At 50.3% G+C, this 18714-nt stretch overlaps 2 protein-coding genes across 5 annotated transcripts in view; one reads left to right on the plus strand and one right to left on the minus strand.

Moving 5' to 3' along the window:
* LOC123395525 (proteasome adapter and scaffold protein ECM29) overlaps positions 1–14972 on the plus strand; it is a 28743-nt gene extending 13771 nt beyond the window's left edge. For 2 of the 3 annotated variants that reach the window (XM_045090526.1, XM_045090527.1), the window contains exons 21-35: positions 6982–7149; positions 7241–7534; positions 8478–8654; positions 8761–9024; positions 9885–9983; positions 10088–10272; positions 10380–10715; positions 10881–11034; positions 11132–11242; positions 11631–11798; positions 12735–12864; positions 13073–13231; positions 13345–13448; positions 13542–13601; positions 14623–14972. In XM_045090526.1, coding sequence (XP_044946461.1) covers positions 6982–7149; positions 7241–7534; positions 8478–8654; positions 8761–9024; positions 9885–9983; positions 10088–10272; positions 10380–10715; positions 10881–11034; positions 11132–11242; positions 11631–11798; positions 12735–12864; positions 13073–13231; positions 13345–13448; positions 13542–13601; positions 14623–14826 — 2613 coding nt within the window. In that variant the 3' untranslated portion in view covers positions 14827–14972. The remainder of the gene's footprint in view (positions 1–6981; positions 7150–7240; positions 7535–8477; positions 8655–8760; positions 9025–9884; positions 9984–10087; positions 10273–10379; positions 10716–10880; positions 11035–11131; positions 11243–11630; positions 11799–12734; positions 12865–13072; positions 13232–13344; positions 13449–13541; positions 13602–14622) is intronic. The other variant, XM_045090528.1, reaches the window with a different exon arrangement.
* LOC123395526 (hydroxymethylglutaryl-CoA lyase, mitochondrial) lies at positions 14937–18505 on the minus strand. Of its 2 annotated transcripts, XM_045090530.1 has the most exons (10): positions 18218–18505; positions 17842–17948; positions 17525–17644; positions 17247–17379; positions 16671–16850; positions 16287–16367; positions 15972–16135; positions 15748–15884; positions 15520–15635; positions 14937–15435 (listed from the first exon to the last, which is right to left on the minus strand). In XM_045090530.1, the coding sequence occupies exons 3-10, from the start codon at positions 17641–17643 to the stop codon at positions 15202–15204; spliced, it is 1164 nt and encodes a 387-aa protein (XP_044946465.1). In that variant the 5' UTR covers position 17644; positions 17842–17948; positions 18218–18505; the 3' UTR covers positions 14937–15201. The 2 variants fall into 2 exon arrangements, with proteins under 2 accessions (XP_044946465.1, XP_044946464.1); XM_045090529.1 differs by lacking the exon at positions 17842–17948 and having other exon boundaries at positions 18218–18503.
* Positions 18506–18714: the final 209 nt, after the last annotated feature.

Raw genomic sequence — 18714 nt, forward strand, 5'->3', positions numbered from 1 at the left:
TCGAGGGAAACAGTTGCCCTTAGTGTTGACTCTCTCTCTTCTTTAACCTTTCTTTTGGTATGATAATCATGCATTTCTCAATCAAATACCAGCCTTCTACATGTCAGCGATAATTTTGGGCGCCTAGAAAATGGCGCTTCTTTCTCTGATTGATTTAAAAAGTTTTTTTTCTTTTCGAGAAAACGCAAAAGCCTTGCGTTTCTTTGCATTGAAAAGGGGGATAGTTCAGCCTCCGAAGAGGAAGTTACAGCATGGTTACATGTAGGTCTAGTGGACATCCCAGGTTGGGGGCAAAGCTACCCTAAGCCCTTTGTCCCCAGCCCGAGCCCAGCACCTAATCTCCTCTTGTATCCTATCTAAGAGCTCGCTCAGCGACGGAGGTATGTGATCGAACACACACGCGTTCCTATGCTTCCATATCATCCAGGGGACCAGCAGCGCGACAGAACGCAGTGTCTTGCGGAGCGGTGCGGGGGTGGCGTTTCGCGCCCTACTCCACCAGTCCTGGATGGAAGCGTCGTGCATCGGCAGAGGGGCCGGGAGGTGCAGCCAGGACAACGTCTCATGCCATGCCTGCCGCGCGAAGGAGCAGGAGATCAGCAGGTGCCGGATAGTCTCGGGCTCCTGGTCGCATAGGAGGCAGCGAGTGTGGTGAGGGAGCCCTCGGCGCGCAAGCCTGGCTGCGGTCCAACAGCGGTCCAGATCCGCAAGCCAGTGGAAGAACTTGACTTTCGGGGGAGCCCAACCTTTCCAAATGAGCTGCCAAGAGTGGCATGTTAATGATCCATGGAAGGTTGCCCTGTAGCAAGACCTCGCCGAGTAGATGCCGTTGGCCGTCCACTTCCAGATGAGCTTGTCCGGCTCCGAGGACAGATTGATCCGAGCGACGAGCTGCCATGTCCTCAAGTATTGGCCTATCTCCTGCAGGCCCACCACACCTCTGATGTCGCGGGCCCAGGCATTGCCGGCGATGCCTTCCGCCACCGTCCTCACTTTCCTTCTGTTCTTGGGGATGCATAGGTATAGGAGTGGCGCAAGCTCGCGAATTGACTGCCCATGCAGCCATCGGTCCTCCCAGAACAGTGCGGTGAGGCCATCACCTACTAGCATGAGGGTGGATGCATGGAATAGGCCGCGCTCCTCAGGGGAGAACTGTAAGTCAAGGCCTTGCCATGCACGGTCGGCATCCGTCCTCGATAGCCAGAGCCAGCGGAGCCTGAGCGCTAGCCCCGTGCGCTCCAGGTCTCGAATGCCCAGCCCACCGTAGGCGAGCGGCCGGCAGACAGTGCGCCAGTTGACGTGACAGTGTCCTCCCTTTGCAGCCTCACGACCCGCCCAGAGGAAGCCGCGCTGAATCTTCTCAAGCTGTTTCAGGGTCTTCTTCGGGGGCGAGAGAGCCAGCATCTGGTGAATCGGAATCGCGCTGAGAACAGATTTGACCAATGCCAGCCGTCCTGCCTTGTTCATGAGCCATGCCTTCCAGGACGGGAGGCGGCCTGCGACGGCGTCTACCAGTGGCTGTATCTGTGCCGCTGAGGGCCGGCGATAAGAGAGCGGGATGCCCAGGTACATGATGGGCAGCGCCGCGGGCTGGCAGCCCAGCGCCTCCAGCAGGGCGTCGGCGTCCTCACCCCCATGCAGGGTCGTGGCCGAGCTTTTGCCGTAGTTCACCCGCAGGCCAGATGCGGTCTCGAAGATGCCCAAGATGCTCTTCACGGCAACAACCTCCTCCATCTCGGCGTGGCAAAACATCATCACGTCGTCGGCATATAGAGAAATTGCCGGAATGTTGCGACGGGGGTGCAGGCGCCTGAGGATGCCGGTGTGGAGCGCCCTGTGCATGAGGCGGGCCAGCGCATCGGCCGCCAGGACAAAGAGCAGCGGCGATGTGGAGTCGCCCTGGCGCAGCCCACGCCTGTGCCAGATCGGTGGGCCGGGTACTCCATTGAGCATAACTTGCGTGCTGGCCGAAGAGAGCAGGATGGACAGCCATTCCCTGATCCTGTCACCGAAGCCATATTGGCGCAGGACCTCGAAGAGGAACGGCCAGGATATGGAGTCGAAAGCCCGTGTGAGGTCGAGCTTGAGCATGATGCACGGCGCGCCCAGGTGCTGGAGCATCCGCAGAGACTGCCTGACGAGCACGAAGTTGTCGTGGAGCGTGCGACCGGCGATGAAGGCGTTCTGGTTGCGGCTCACCAAGCTATCGAGCTTGGGGGCGATGCGCAACGACAGAACCTTGGCGAATATCTTGGCGACTATGTGGATCAGGCAAATGGGCCGATAGTCTCCCAGCTTGTGTGCATCCGCTCGCTTGGGCAGCAGGGTGAGCAGGGCTTGGTTGAGCTTACCAAACCCTCTTCCTCGGAGCGCATACAGCTGCTCGAAGGCGTCCAGGATGTCTTGCCTGATGATGCACCAGCAAGCGCGCAGGAATTCGGCGGTAAACCCATCCGGCCCCGGTGCCTTGTGGGGCGGCATGCGGCACACCGCAGCCCAGATCTCCTCGGAAGTGAAAGGCTCGTCCAGGTTGCCCAGCTGGCCGGGCGTGATGAGCTGCGCCAGGTCAAGCGTGTGCTCTCGGTCCACCGCAGTGCCCAGGAGTCCGTCGAAGTGCTCAAATGCGGCCTGGGCCATCTCCTCGTGATCAGTCCGAACCTGTCCATCAACTAGGAGGCTATGCACGCAGTTCTTCTGGCGGCGGTAGGTGCACTGCCGGTGGAAGAAGCTCGTGTTAGCGTCGCCCTCCGCGAGGGAGGTAATACGGGCGCGCTGCCGCGCGATGGTGCGCTCCAGGGAGGCAAGCCCGAGGTATGACTGCTTGAGCTGCCTGCGCAACCAATCCTCTGCTGGGGTGAGCGGGCGGGTCTCCATCGCGAGGTCGAAGCGGGCAATCAGCTTGCGGGAGATGGCCAGCTTGTCCCGGATACTGCCCGTGGAGCGGGCGCTCCAGCTCGTAAGGGCGCGGGCAGTGGCCTTCAGGCGCCGGACCAGCCGCTGGAAGGGGTCGGGGTCATGTACCGAGCTCCAGGCTGTGGCGACGGTGTCGTGGAATCCGTCGAGGCGTAGCCAGAAATCCTCGAAGCGGAAGCGCCTATGGGCCTCGGGCATAGGAGAGCAGTCCAAGAGCAGCGGGCAGTGATCGGACACGACGGATGCGAGGCAACGGAGGTGGCACTCTCCATGGCAGTCCTCCCACTCCGAGGTGCATAGTACCCGGTCAAGGTGCACGAGCGTCGGCGGCGATTGCTCGTTGGACCAAGTAAAGCGGCGCCCGTTGAGGTAGACTTCCTTCAAGGCAAGGTCGTTGATAGCGCGCCGGAATCTGCCCATCATGCGGCGATTCAGGTTACCCGAACTCTTGTCAGCATCCCGGTATATGAGGTTGAAATCACCACATAGCATCCATGGGCCCTGGCAAGCGGCGCGAATGTCCCGCAACTCTTGCAGAAACAGCCGCTTCTCGGGGTCGCCTTGAGGGCCATACACCGTGGTAAGCCACCACGGGGCTCCTGCAGGCGCGCGCACCTTGACTGTGATCGCGTTTTGGGTAAATAGGGGGTCGGAAATGGTGACGGCCCTAGTTTTCCAAGCGATGAGGATGCCGCCGCGGGTGCCGTCAGCCGGGAGATAGGTAGAGCCATCGAACTCTGACCCGAGGGTGTCCAACACAGTCGACGAGCAAATCAACTCCATTTTCGTTTCCTGGAGACATACAATGGATGCCCGAGTAGTACAAAGCAGAGAGCGAATCGCGCAGCGCCTGGCGCGTGAGTTTAATCCCCTAACATTCCAGACCACAATCTGAGGACCTCGATACATGGAAGAGAGATCGACAACAGACGCCGCCAGCCTAGCGCGCACGGACCATGACATCACCCGCCGGCGTAGCCAGGTCAGCGGGGATAGCTCGGTCGACCAAGGCGGCCATGGCCTGCAGCACTGGAAGCCCCAGCGGCATGGCAAACATCTCGTCATAGGCCTTCATCTCTGTGGCTGTAATCTGCTGGTTCACCCCCACTATGCCGAGGGTGCGCATAATCTGCACCACCGCGCGCCGATCTGATGCGCAGGGAGCCGAGGCTTTGTCGGCGGCTGCGGAACGTCCCCTTCTGGGACTGAAGTTGAGGGCGGGGCGCTGCCGCTTCCCGGGAGAGGGCAGAACGGCGTCGAGCTGTTTGGTGGCCGCGGAGAGGAAGGCACCCAGCGTCCAGGGCTGGCTGGGGGCGCGGCAGGTGCGCCGTCGCTGCAGGGTGATCGGCGGCGAGGCGAAGCGACCAGGGGCCAGAGCACGAGTGCTAGAGCTAGCAGCGCGGGGGGAGGAGTCCTGCCTGGGCGCGGGTCGCAGCAGTATCGAGAGGTGCCCTGGGCAGGGGGAGGAGCCCGGTGTCACGCGCGGCAGGGCCGACGGCTCCGTGGGCATCGCGGGCCCTGACGCCCCGGCAGGCGCGGCAGTTAGCGCGGGTGTCTCAACCGGCGCGGCCCCAGGGGCAGCGTTATCCCAGGTCCTGGGCCCATTCGCAGCAACGGCCGGCCCGGCCAGGTCAGCAACCACAGGTGCCGAGGCAGGGGCAGCAGCGCCGAACTCCGCGGGCCCCGGGGTGGCAGCTGGGGCCGGTGGGGACGGGGAGGTCAAGGCCGAATTGGCGGGAGCGTGCAGATCGCGTCCCGCCTCCCCGACGTGAGTGCGTGCGTGTGCCTGCTGCGGCTGTGCAGGGAGGGGCTGCGGCGGTGCGGGGGGGGGGGGGAGGGCAGAGGAGATCCTCGCCCCCTTCGGCCCAGACAGAGCTGCAGGGGGGACAGGGAGGGTCATCCCGTCTGGATGCTTTGCAGGAGCCGGACGTGGCTGGCAGCGATCCCGACAGGGTGTGGGATCGGGCGCAGAGGTGGCGGGCCCGGGCGAAGCATCCTCGGTCAAGGGCGTGTTAGAATCGGCGGCCCCCTCCTGTCCTCGCCCAGCGAATGGGGGAGTGCCACCCGTCCCACTGCCAGCCGTCGCGCCGTCATCAGCGGGGGGGGGGGGGGGGGGGAGTTGGCAGCTAGCGATGGGGCCACCGGCAAAGTGGCTTTGGGCGTCACTGCGGGCCCCTGACGCCTTCTTTCCCTGGCGCCCTGACGCGGGCGTGCAGGCCCTTGCTGACCGGGCCAGGCGAGCATCCGCTGTCGCGTGGGGCGGCGCCCCTGTCGCGGTGCGGCCGAGGACGGCCAGGGCGCAACCGTACAGGCACCGCCGGAGCGGCCGGAGACGCCGCCGGAGCGGCCAGAGCCGCCGTGGGCATGCTGCACCAGAGCGTCCACTGCCATGCCATCCGCCCGGCCGGCCTGCGCCCCGTCCGTTCGACGACGTTTGCGGCCCCGCCGGCGCGCGCGTCCATTGCCAGGGCCCTGCCCCCTGCTCGGCCCAGGGCCATGCCTGCCAGTAGCATCGTCAGCTTCGCCACCATTGTCGGAGGAGTGGGCAGCGGCTGGAGCGGGTCGGATCAACTCGGCCTTGGTGAGGGCGATGGCCGCCGGGAACGTGAGCGTTCTGACGGCCGGCGCCTCCGAGGGCACGCGGCCGGGCAGCTGCTCGACGATTTCCAGGACGGCGGCGCGCCGGATGGCAGCCGGGTTGTGCGCGCGCCCTGAGACGCGGAAGACTGCCATGTCGTCGCGGGAACGAGTGCGGGGGTGTAGCCTCTCGATCCAGCAACAGTCTCCCAGCAGGTGCTCGGCAGTGGAGAGCAGCCAGGCGTGAGCGGGGATGCCGCAGAGCTCCAGCTCGACGCGGTACTCGAGCTCGCCGGCGCCGGCGTGGGCGAGCTTGCACCAGGGCCGGAGCGACAGCGAGAAGCGGCCGGAGCTGATGAAGTGCTCGCCACGGAGCCGCCGCATGATAGCCAGGGAGGAGAAGATGATCAGGAAGTCTTCGGGATGGTGCTGGTGAACCGTGAAGTCTCCTTCCTCGAGCTCGAGGGAGCCGAGGAGCAGGGCGGCGACCTCGTCAATGGACACGGAGGGGCGAGTGCCCGTGACCGAAGCCACCATCGCGCGGGTTAGAACCAGCTCGGCCTCGTCCATCTCCTCGGTCTGCGCCATGAACACGCGGGGGGGCGCGTCCGCGGCCAGCAGGGCGGGAGGTGGGGAGGGGACTGGAGCCAGCAAGACGGGAGCGGGGCGCGCCGCTGGGGGAGGGGCAGCGCGAGGAAGCCGGGTCTGCAGGACCGGGGCGTTGCACGGGGGTCGCTGGGTTGCGGCCGCAGGACGCCTACCATCGTAGTCCCGAGAGGAGTGACCGGAGGCGAGGCAGCGGCGGCAGCGAATGTCGTTGGGGCAATCCCGGACGCAGTGGCGATGGTCGAGGCACCGGAAGCAGAGGCCCGCGAGCTCCTCGGGGGAAGGGCTGCAGCGGCGCGAGGTCGAAGCCCTGGCAGGGTCCTCCTGGCGCGGGCGACGGCGGTGCTCCCGTCGGCGAGCCTGCTGGAAACCATCTGCGTCCAGCACCGGCCCGCCCGAGACACGGCGGACTTCCGAGCGGGGGCCAAGGCGAGCTTTGGCGGGAGGACGGGCCGCGGGAGCGACGCAGCCAGGAGCGGCGGCGGTCGACGGCGCGGAAACGGCCGGCGGGGTGCGGGCGACGTCGCTGTACGAGCGCGCCGACGAGCCGCTCTCCGAGCCAGAGCTGCAGTCCCCAAAGGAGACGCGCTCGCCGGGGAGGGACGTCCGGCGGTCGACAGGGTCAGCCAGCACCAGAGCCATGGCGCGAGGGGCAAGGGGGAGGGCGGGGAGGGTGCTGCCGGCGGGGTAGTCCGGGCGGCGCGGCTTTAAAAAGTTAGAAAATGCAAATATTGTGGCCCTAGGACTCACTTGTCAGCTCATATGCTATGGTACAGTTTTCTAGTTATGCATCTTGGCGATGGTGCTGAGCATGCCTTTTCTCAGTTAGATGTTTGCACTGGGCTTATGGCTATCATGAACATTTGGCGTTCACTTACTTTACAGGAAGCCTTTTCTCACCTTATTGGCGATTCTAATGAGCTTACACAAGATTTGGCATCCCAAGGTATGAGTATTGTGTATGAACTTGGTGATGCTTCTATGAAAGGGCAGTTGGTTCATGCACTGGTGAATACACTGACTGGCGCAGCAAAAAAGAAAAAGGCCATTAAGGTGCATAATATTTTCTCAAATTTCTACCTTTTTATGAGATCCTCAATTATCTTTTACTTAAGTATTTTTTTTCTTGATGTACTTGCATTAGCTGATGGAGGATTCAGAAGTTTTTCAAGAAGGAACCATTGGCAGTAATCCTACTGGAGGAAAGCTTAGCACATACAAGGAGCTCTGTAGTCTTGCCAATGAGATGGGACAACCTGACTTGATATACAAGTTCATGGATCTGGCTAACTATCAGGCTGCTCTCAATTCCAAGAGGGGTGCTGCTTTTGGATTTTCCAAGATAGCCAAACAAGCTGGGGAGGCACTTCAACCCCATCTGCACACCTTAATTCCTAGGCTTGTCCGATACCAATATGATCCTGATAAGAATATCCAGGTATGAAGTATTTACACTCACATTATGATATTTTCCATATTCCTCTTTTTGGGTGGTGCGGTGAAATTAAATTGATAGTATTAGTATGTGAATATTTGCACCTCAATGTGGACGAGTCACCTCAGCTATTGGGGAATGTTGCTTCTGTGAAAGATCAGATGCCTACATATTTGGCCAGAATGACTTGCCTAGGATTCTTTATCTCATGTATTACTATTTACCAACAAGTTGGTTAGGGAGCTTGCGGAGACTCAGTTTCAGTGATTAGCAAGTATTACCTGGTACAGTGGGTGTCATTTGGTGAAATTTTAGCATTTATCACGGGAAAAAAATTAACTCGTCCAGAAACAATATGTCTGCCCTTTTTGCATGTCACAGTTCCTCAAACAAATCAGAATGTTGACCACTTCTCCAAGTTTGGCTGTGCTTTTGTGTTGCAAATAGAGTCATTATTGTTTCATAAAAATTGAGCTTGTTTGTTTCCCTCATCCTGCACTAGACACCACCATTTTCCTGATGCAGCAGCACACTTAGCTATAAAATGTCTTGCCTGTTGAATAATCCTGTGAGACTGCTGTTGCTTGGCCATACCATTGACTACCATGGTCCCATATGGTTGGCTAACCAGCCGTGACACAATCAACTATTGGTGTCGCTGCTGCTGCAGTGCACAACTGCACACCATCCTTACTGTGCCTGCAATTAATAAAGCTTGGATTTATAAGGAACGGATAGTTATAATGCTATAAGCATCTTTAGCTCTGCTTTTTATGTATACTAGGTACAGCGCCAATCATTAGTATTTTTGGCATCGTATATTAGCACTCTTTGTTGATCTTCTTACTGATGTGTGCACTCATAGATTAGCTAATTATGACCTAGAATATTATCTTAAGCAGCAATAAGCTTTCCTCCCAGTTGACAATTCCAATTTCATTTCTAGGATTCAATGGGGCATATCTGGAAGTTAATTGTTTCAGATCCCAAAAAGGCAATAGATGAACATTATGATGTCATAGTAGAGGATTTGTTGGTTCAATCTGGATCACGGCTTTGGCGCTCACGCGAAGCTTCTTGTCTTGCACTCGCAGACATCATCCAAGGTCGAAGATATAGTCAGGTATGTGATTATTTTGAAGTTAATTTCAAACTTTCAGTCAGTGCACTAGGCTGCACAATCTTTTGAGAATGAAATAGAACTCAGCATTTCTTTTGTTCTTCTCAAGGTTTCTAAGCATTTAAGAAAAATATGGACAACCACCTTCCGTGCAATGGATGACATAAAGGAAACCGTGCGAAATGCTGGTGACAGTTTGTGCCGAGCTGTAAGCTCATTGACAGTTAGGCTCTGTGATGTGTCACTTACTACCTCTTCTGATGCAAAAGAAACAATGAATATTGTACTTCCATTCTTGCTTTCTGAAGGCATACTCAGTAAAGTTGCAAGCGTTCAAAAATCATCTATAAATCTGGTCATGAAGCTTGCTAAGGTATTGTCAGCGGTGAAAGTTATAATGTTTAACTGTACTTATACCATAATGAGTAAGATGCAGCATCCAATGCTATTAAAATTCAGTGGTAGTTTCTGAAAGCTCTATTTTATCTTGACATATTAAGCGAGCACGAGATCACAGGTTACAATATTCATGGAATTTCTTCTCGGGGTGGGGGGGGGGGGGGGGGTGGGGGGTGCTGATGTGAAAACATCGCACTGACTGATTGTTTCTAGGGCGAACTTTATGTTTTTGCAGTACAGAGAAAGTTAAATAAGCTCCAAATATTCTATTTTCTTCTTGGAGGCCAAAAGTTATATCCTTGTTAGATGGAGAAAAAACTGTTACTAATTGGCTTGGAATGGTAGAAGTCTTGAAGTATAGGGTTTCCTAGAAGTTGGCTGAAGCTTTGACAAGCTGGATAAGTTGATTGGGAAGGAAAAGGAGTCGGTTGATCTAGATAGTTTATCCTGCTTCCTTATTTCAATTTGCTTCTCCTTTTACTTGTGGGAAGTAGTCCTAATATACACTTGGTAACTTTGCTACCTTCATGTGCCAGTCTTGTTAGTCCGGACAGACTTTTGGACTGTCTTGGAACCTTATATGTTCGCATGTGAATTCCTTTGTTGACCTTACTATATTTCAGCAGGTCTCTCCCCTACTATTCTCCTAAAATATTCCCCTAGTAGGATCGTAGTATGATGTCGTTGGTTAAATGTATCCAAAGCATTGTTATGGTTTACTTATGCACGGCCTATATAACATACTGTTGGTGCTCATGCTTTTATCTGTGTTGCTTTAATGAAAAGAATAAAGAAAAGGAATATCTTCAGCTTATGACTTCTTAATGTTCATAGGGGGCTGGCATTGCCTTGCGGCCACATCTGTCAGAACTTGTTAGTTGCATGCTTGAATGTTTGTCAAGTCTGGAGGATCAAAGGTTAAACTATGTCGAGGTATGCTACTTTTCGTGTTTTTTTTTAGGAATGTTGATGTCTTACTATTTATTATTCTACCATGTTATTTCTGTTCTGTACTCACTCCCGTATTTGGATCAAAGATGCATGCAGGAAATGCTGGCATCCAAACCGAGAAGCTTGACAGCTTGCGTGTGGCTGTAGCAAAAGATTCTCCAATGTGGGAAACCCTCGATATATGTATCAAAGTTGTTGACACAAATTCACTTGAGCTATTGATTCCTCGCCTGGCTCAAATGGTTAGATCTGCTGTTGGTCTTAATACAAGGTTAGTTTTCGTGCTAATATGGACCTTGTAGTATTCATGATATCACGTACCATTTCACTTCACTTGCTGTAATCTTACCCTGTCACTGTTTACGTGTCTGATTTCAGGGTTGGTGTTGCTAACTTCATCACCTTGCTGGTACAGAAGGTCATGCTTAACATCAAGCCATACACGACGATGTTACTGAAATTACTTTACACTGCTGTTCTGGAGGAAAGGAGCTCTGCAGCCAAAAGGGCCTTTGCGTCTTCTTGCGCTGCAGTTTTGAAATATGCCAGCCAATCTCAAGCTCAGAAACTTATTGAAGACACCGCTTCTCTGCATTTAGGTGAAAAAAATTCTCAGTTATCTGGTGCAGTTCTTATTAAATCGTACTTGAGCAATGCAGCAGATGTTATTAGTGGATACAATGCAGTGGTTATCCCTGTAATTTTTTCTTCAAGGTATGTGAACGGCATATCTTAAGTCTTAACCTTTCATCTTGAGTTCTGAAAGTAATACGTCAGCTATTCGTGATGTTATATGAAGTTCATTATCATTAAAACTAAAAAAAGCAGTTCCCTGTAGTCTACGTACTTACTGAATCTCAATAACAAAACTTCTTTCAGATTTGACGATGATAAAGAGACCAGTGCCTTGTATGGAGAACTTTGGGAGGATATTCCTAGCAGTGAAAGAGTAACCCTTCAGCTTTATTTACCAGAAATTGTATCCCTTTTGTGCGATTGCATGTCCTCATCATCATGGGCTGGTAAAAGAAAGGTGTAGTCTCTGTCACTGTTTTTCTATTTATACAAATATATTGATGACAGTTAAAAGTGCTGTAGCTTGTATACTTACCATACTATGGTTATTGCAGTCAGCCAAGGCTACAAAAAGTCTATGTGATGCCCTTGGAGAACCCGTTTCTGCGCACCACCATAATATTCTCAAATCACTTCTGAAAGAGCTACCAGGTCGATTTTGGGAGGTAATTCATACTTATAATTTTTTAATGGAAACACTGGTTTGAGTGACTATGTCATATGCATACGCAAGTTATGTACTGTACATCAATTTTCTCGCAATCCTCTAACCAACCATTCTACAAGTGAGTGGTGAGGATGAATAAAATTCAGTGCATGAGATTTTTTTTGGAACATCCATCTACTCCCTCCGTCCCAAAATTCTTGTCTTAGGTTTGTTTAGAAATGGATGAATCTAAATACCAAAACGTGACTAGATACATTCATATCTATACAAATCTAAGACAAGAATTTTGGGACGGAGGGAGTATTTAACTGAAGTTATGTGCATAGTCTCCTTTGTTTTCTTAAATAAAATTCGTATGGTAATATCTCTCCTTATCATCCTTCCAGGGAAAAGATGCTGTTCTGGATGCACTAGCTTCACTGTGTTTGTGCTGCCATGATGCTATAACTGCAGATGAATCCACTATGCCTAGTGTTATTCTAAATGCTGTTTGTGCTGCATGCAGTAGGAAGCCGAAATTGTACCGTGAAGCAGCTTTCTCGTGTTTACAGCAAGTAATTCTCTTTTCCATTCCTCATTTCTATATGAATGTAAAACTTGTCATAATTGGCTGATGCTCTCATCTGTCACAATTGTCTGCATAACCAACAACAACAACCAAGCCTTTCAGTCCCAAACAAGTTGGGGTAGGCTAGAGTTGAAACCCATAAGATCTCGAAGCCAAGTCATGGCTCTGGAACGTGGATAGCTAACTTCCACGCACCCCTGTCCATGGCTAAGTCTTTGTCGATATTCCAAACCTTCAGGTCTCTCTTAACGGACTCCTCCCATGTCAAGTTTGGTCTACCACGACCCCTCTTAACATTCTCAGCACGCTTTATCCGTCCGCTATGCACCGGCGCTTCCGGTGGCCTCCGTTGAATATGTCCAAACCATCTGGGACGATGCTGGACCAGCTTCTCTTCAATCGGTGCTACCCCAAGTCTCTCTCGTATATCGTCATTCCGTATCCGATCCTTCCTTGCGTGGCCACATATCCATCTCAACATGCGCATCTCTGCTACACCTAACTGTTGGATATGTCTGCATAACTACATACTCAAAAAGTTTATGATGTAAACTTGAACCAGGATATAACTACATCACCCCAGGGTTTTTCCTTCTAGTGTATTAACTGAATAGGAGAACAAAAGTTTCCTGAAAAGACTGCAAAAAAATCCGTTTCTCGAGTTCTGTGAAGGCACCTAATTTGGAATAATGGTATTGTTGATAATGTTCTCACTTAATTTTTTTGAGAAAACGCAAAGGACCTTTGCGCTTCATTGCATATTAGTTATTGCAATAGACAAGTATCTTTGAATCTGCTGCATGGGAATTTAATACTCTACCACATTTTTTTTATGATCAGTAGACGGTAGATTTTTGGATTATATATATAATTTAGAATTAGTACCATTTACTTGGGTATTTACTTGCTTCTTTCTTTTCAGGTGATCACGGCATTCAAAGATCCAGGGTTCTTCAATAGTGTTTTTCCTATGTTGTGTGAGGTTTCTAATCAGTCTGTCATTTTTAAGACAACAAGGGGTTCATCTTCATTAAGTACGTCTGCTGCTGCTGGTTAGTCGTTATTTTGGGCTCTTTCGAACTAAGTCGCTAGCAATTTCTGTTTATACTCTATTTTTCTATCATATAAACACAGTATGGTAATTTATATCATAACAAAATACTTGAGATCCTGCCGAGGAAGTTTATAACACCCTCCATGCGAATATTGATACCCTTTTATGCTCGTACTGATTTATGTATTGGTCTTTTTTTTCTGCAGAGCAAGATGAAGGTGCAAGTGTCTCCGTTTCTCTCGACAAGGTGCTCAACTGTGCTGCATCAAGCATCACTATTGCTTTGCCACAAGATATTATCCACCAAAAGAAGAATATGTTAGAGGTTCTGTTGAACTCTCTTTCACCCGAGGAGGGTTGGCAAGGTATGTTTTGTATGCAGGATCTGTGATATATTCTGAGCAACTGTTTTATAAGTAGGTCTGCATTGATACTTGAAAACTATCATTGTGATACTAAACTGGATTTTCATGAGCAGTTAAATTGTCATCCTTCTTGTGTATCAAAGAATTGTGCTACAAATTTTTGGACTCTAATGGTAGCACGGCTTGGCCTGAAGGCACAGATGATTTTGTTCAGGAGGTATATCACATAGTTGTTTCATACTATATCCAATATTTGGTCATTTCTTCATTGTTCTGACAAATTTCTTTTACCCTGGGTATCCAAACTCAGATATTCCATTCAGTGGCGTCAAAAGTAGTAGAGTCCATACGCTTAGTTAAGATTGGTCAGGTAATCTTCTATCCCTAGTGCTCACCAGCTGATACTGCATTATCTTTACTCATTTTTATGTTAGTTCAATATTGCTTGGTAGTTGGTAGGATTGCAGATACTATTGGTCTAGGGGTCCTATTAATCTATGTTTATTTTCCTTGCATCTTAAGTCTTGTGTAATATATATATATATGTCTCTTGGGCCTTCAATAGAGATAAGTTGCTTTCCTAAAAAAAAAGAAGAGAGCGACGGTGCGCGAAACTCACGTATGACTCAAGAGGCTTTTACGTGGACTCAAAGGGGGGCTATCAGCAATTTTTAATAAATTGCGAAAGCCAAGACTTGAACTCAAGACCTTTGCTCTGATACCATGTTAAGCTTCATGTACTAGCCAACGCATCCAAAAGTCTAAACTAATGAAAAGAGTTAGTGCAATCCACATATACTGTAACAAGTCCCACGTGCTATCATCATGCTAGATGCTACTCCCTTCGTCCTATAATATAAGAACATTTTTTAAGCTAAAACAGTTTGAGAAATGTTTTTATATTATGGGACTGAGGGAGCATTTTCCAACTATACACCCATGGTGCCAAGCCCTTTTTCAGTAATCAACATCTCTGCGCTTTTTCACCAGAAGATAGTTTGCTATCCAGCTGCTGCTGAACAATAAATAAACTTGACACTGATGTTTAGTTCTCCCCAACTACAAGCATTTAGGTATAGAGGAAGTATGTCTTAGTACCACATTTGTATAAAATTATCTATGCTTGTTTTGGTTGGTTTGATACCGAGAAAAATGGTTGGAAAGTCATTGCGCTGATTGTGAGGGCTTTGGAGATCCATATTATATATACTATTAAAGTGGCCAAGTTTGTTATCTAATTTACTTGTTATGGGTCAACAACCAATAGATGAGATAGTTGGGGGTATTATTTTGTAAACCAATAGTTTCCTTAAATCCGGTTTGACTTCATAATCACCGTTTATCGTCCAGGAAGGACATTGCTCCTTACGAGTCGTGTTTTTTCCCCGCAGGTTCACATTGCTGCTTCGGAGTGCCTTCTTGAGTTGATCAAACTGTATAGAGACTTCCCATTGGAAGAGAGAAGAGAGGCCAAGTTCGAGGGTGAACTAATCCAACTCTGCGAGTCGGAAAAAAGTGAACAAGCAAAGGCACTTTTGAAGCAATGCTTGGCTGCTCTCAAAGAGCTCACTGGAGTAACCATGACGATGGGTTAGATCCGCTCTTTTGGATACATGTAAAATCTGCTACATGAGAATGAGAATGCTGCCATGGCACACTTGTTTTATGGCTAAATGATTGCATTGCACGTTTTAAAGCCATGCAATACGAAAATTAGCAATTTATTATACAATTCGGTTAATTATTTTCCATCTGCATACACTTTTCTATTATGATGAAGAGGGCTGATTATTCAAGGTCATATGAGAAGTGAAGATACGAATTGGTACATGTCAATGGTTCCTGATAAGTTTCACCTGACCTGAACCAAAAGACGGTATACAAGAGAACCAGAATGGCTTTGTGTAAATGCATACGCTGATAGACAGCAACGACGTGTAGACCTTGTAGAGTTCCACTATGACGGGGGCTCAGGCCGTTAGCCTGCACAAAGCAGTTGCAGTCTTGGAGCCTGACGGGCGGTTGAGCTGCTTGCAGATGTAGTCGCCAGCGTCCATGAGCTTGCCGAGGTCGACGTTGGTCTCTATCCCCAGGCCATGGAGCATGTACACCACGTCCTCGGTCGCCACGTTTCCCGTGGCGCCCTTGGCGTACGGGCATCCTCCAAGGCCGGACACAGACGAGTCCACCACGCCGATCCCCATCTGGCAATGGCAACATCGTGAAAACCGTGTTAGGGCAACAAGCCTTGCAGACCGACTCGTTTTCAGCTCAGTTATTATTATTACCTGCAGCGAGACGAGGATGTTGGCAAGGGCTTGGCCGTATGTATCGTGGAAGTGAACGGCCAGCTTGTCTGCCGGAACCACAGCCATCACGGCCTCCAGCATAGGAACTACCCTACCTGAAACAAACAGAAACCCCATGTTAACAGTGTGAATTATAAACAAAAAACCTCGAGAAATCGACAGTTTCGCACCACGGCATGGAGGTACTCAGCGAATGCGATAACGTACCTGGCGTACCGACGCCAATGGTGTCACCGAGTGAAATCTCTGCGCAACCCATGTCGTAAAGCTCCTTAGCAACATATGCTACTTTGGATGGATGCACCGCGCCTTCCACAGGGCAACCCACCACACATGAAACATACCTGTCACAATTAGAGGACGGAGGATTTCAGAACAGATTCAGCAATCAAGGTCTTCATAAGTACTTCCTTTGGGCTTAGGCAGCTTACCCGCGGACACGTATTCCATGTTTTTTGGCAGCACAAGTAACCTCGCGATACCGAGCAAGGCTTTCCTCGATGGTACAGTTGATGTTCGACTTAGAGAAGGATTCGGAGGCGGATGCGAAAACCGCAACTTCTTTTGCACCAGCTGCAACAGCAGCCTCGAATCCCTGCAAATGAAATCGCTTCATCACTACAAAATATGTCAAGTGTATTGCAACTTCTTTTGCATATCATTTGCAGGAATCCGAGATTGATCTGAGAAGGATTTGAACCATAAAAAAAACACTATGCACTAGAGTTCACAGAAAATGGGCATACTCTGAGGTTAGGAGTTAACACAGGAAATCGCACATCTGGTGCATGCTGGATCCCTTCAAGGACATCCTTTGCATCAGCTAGCTGCACTTCCAACATTGAGTTATCATTAGTTTTGCCATATCTTTGGTCTGTATTCTGTAACTGTCTATCTATTATGTATGCTAGCACAACTTTAACGAAAATGGAAATTAAAGGGAACCATCAGGTACAATTTCTGAAAGAAATCTAACCAAGCAATTAACTCATAATCCTGCATGGACATACTTTAATTCGTTGAATAAGAGAAGGTATATTACCTTCAACCAGCAGGTTTTGGATAGTTGAAAAAGCTAACTACTGTGCATGTTACGTAGCTTCATCTAGTTTAGGTACACCATAAATTACCTGTGGCACCCATCTCGGGGAAACAAAACTTGTGGCTTCAACTACTGACAGACCAGAAGCCACCAACTTGTGTATCAGCTCAATCTTTACTGATGTCGGTACAATGTTCTTCTCGTTCTGCAGCCCATCTCGTGGTCCAACCTCGACCACCTTCACAAACCTTGGGAGATCCCAGGATACCTGAAAATCAGTCATTCATCGACTGAGCAAAGGGGAAAACATATGGATAGTAATGATTCTTATTTATTATGCTTACAGCCGAAACTTGCATATGAGTTCAAACAGTAGTAGAAAGTTATGACTTTGCCATAGACAAAGGCGTTGATGAACTATGCTGCGCTGAGCTTATTTTGTAATCTGTTGTGGGAAAATATCCACGAAGCTAGGGATAAGCTGGTTGGAAAAGTTGGATTATCATAATCCACCACAACGCCGAGCGTAGCCAAAATGATACATGTCACTTTCTTGCTTCTGTTTCTTTTAAGGAGTCCTTACTTCTGGTTAGAGGAGGTGCAACCAGACCTAAAATAGGGAAGCAAAACATCATCCACTATGAAATCTCACAAGTTAAATTACCTTTCGCGGAAGAGCTCTGAACTCCATATCCACTCCATTGCAGGATGAATCGGTATACTGGCCTTGCAGATGCCATGAGTGAGAAGTGCTGTGAAAGAGCGTCTGGTTGTTGCCACTGTTGCTGGGCGTGTAACTGAAAGCAGTAGAGATAAAAAGATATTATTACTGAATGGTTGCTCACATCTGGAGATAATGGGGGGAAATGTGAAAACTAAAACACTGGATAAAACGACAAGTATGAAATGATGCATTCAGCATTGAATAACAGTAAAACTTACTTGCCGGTGCTGCGGTCATCAGCTCCTGATCTGCAAGCACTTTGGCAGAACCTTCCAAGTCTATTAATACTCAACTTTGGCAGGTCCCCAAGGCCAAGTGGTTCCTCGAGGCTCGACATTCTGGAAACATACATGAACAACTGACGGGTGTGAATAACAACGCTGGCATGCACGTAGGAGTAGTACCTAATTTCTTTGTCTGCATTGCCGAAAGCATCTGAAACATGGAAGGATAAGAATTGCGAACATCGAAGGATAGTATGACCCGTGGAGCCCACATCCCTCAAAAAACAAAAAGAGTTACTATCATGACGCACCATTTGAAACCGGATGTTTCTCAGACACTATCAATTTCGCGCGGGTGCGCTAACTAGCAGTCATTTCATCAGTTGGATTCCTACTGAAGGAGGATTAGGGTATGGAACTGCAGCACAGAGCAACGATAACCCTTGAGCAACAAAGATTGATCTAGTTGATTCGAAGTACTAGTACTGTAGAATTTTGAAGCATGAAGCCGGTTCGATCATTGAAATGAAACATTGCAAACAAGCACTCGCCAGTTCATTCAGATTTCTCCGGCTTAAACAAACTAGCCTAACCATGGAACCATGGAAGCATGATACGATGCTTGCTTGCTAAAAAAAGAAAAGAAACATAAACGGGGGAAGAATCAAGAAGAACCAAGAAAGGCACCTCGATGGATCGACGAATCCGAAGGCAATCCGATGGAATCCCCACCCCAACTCCTGACGTGGTATAGGGCAGCAGACTCGCGCTGGCTTGAATCCGACGGAAAGATCGCGAAGGTCGCCGCACCCGCTAAAATGGAGGTCGCAGCTGCACCACCGCGTCTCCGCCAAGGGAAAGGGACGGGAACCCGGCCGGCGCCGCGTCCACCTGAAAAAGGGGTGGACCCGGTCTTCGGTGGGAGACGCGTCGTGGCGCCGCGGGGCCGGAGGTGTCAGTGGGGCTGGTTCTATGGGACCGGGTCTATGGAGAGGTAGGATGTTTTGCGGAGGGCTTGGTGGGAGTTGTGGAGGCAGCGGCGTTGGCAGGTGGCTTTCAGTTGGGTGAGCGGCCACCAAACCACGCGCGCTCCTGCGGGGTTCTCGGATCCGCCACACGGCCCGTGCCCGTTAAGGTGGATTTGCATCGGAGAAATAGATCGGGTAGGTGGAAGTTGGTGCGCA

This window comes from Hordeum vulgare, chromosome 5H (assembly GCF_904849725.1).
Source record: "Hordeum vulgare subsp. vulgare chromosome 5H, MorexV3_pseudomolecules_assembly, whole genome shotgun sequence".
NCBI lineage: Eukaryota > Viridiplantae > Streptophyta > Magnoliopsida > Poales > Poaceae > Hordeum > Hordeum vulgare.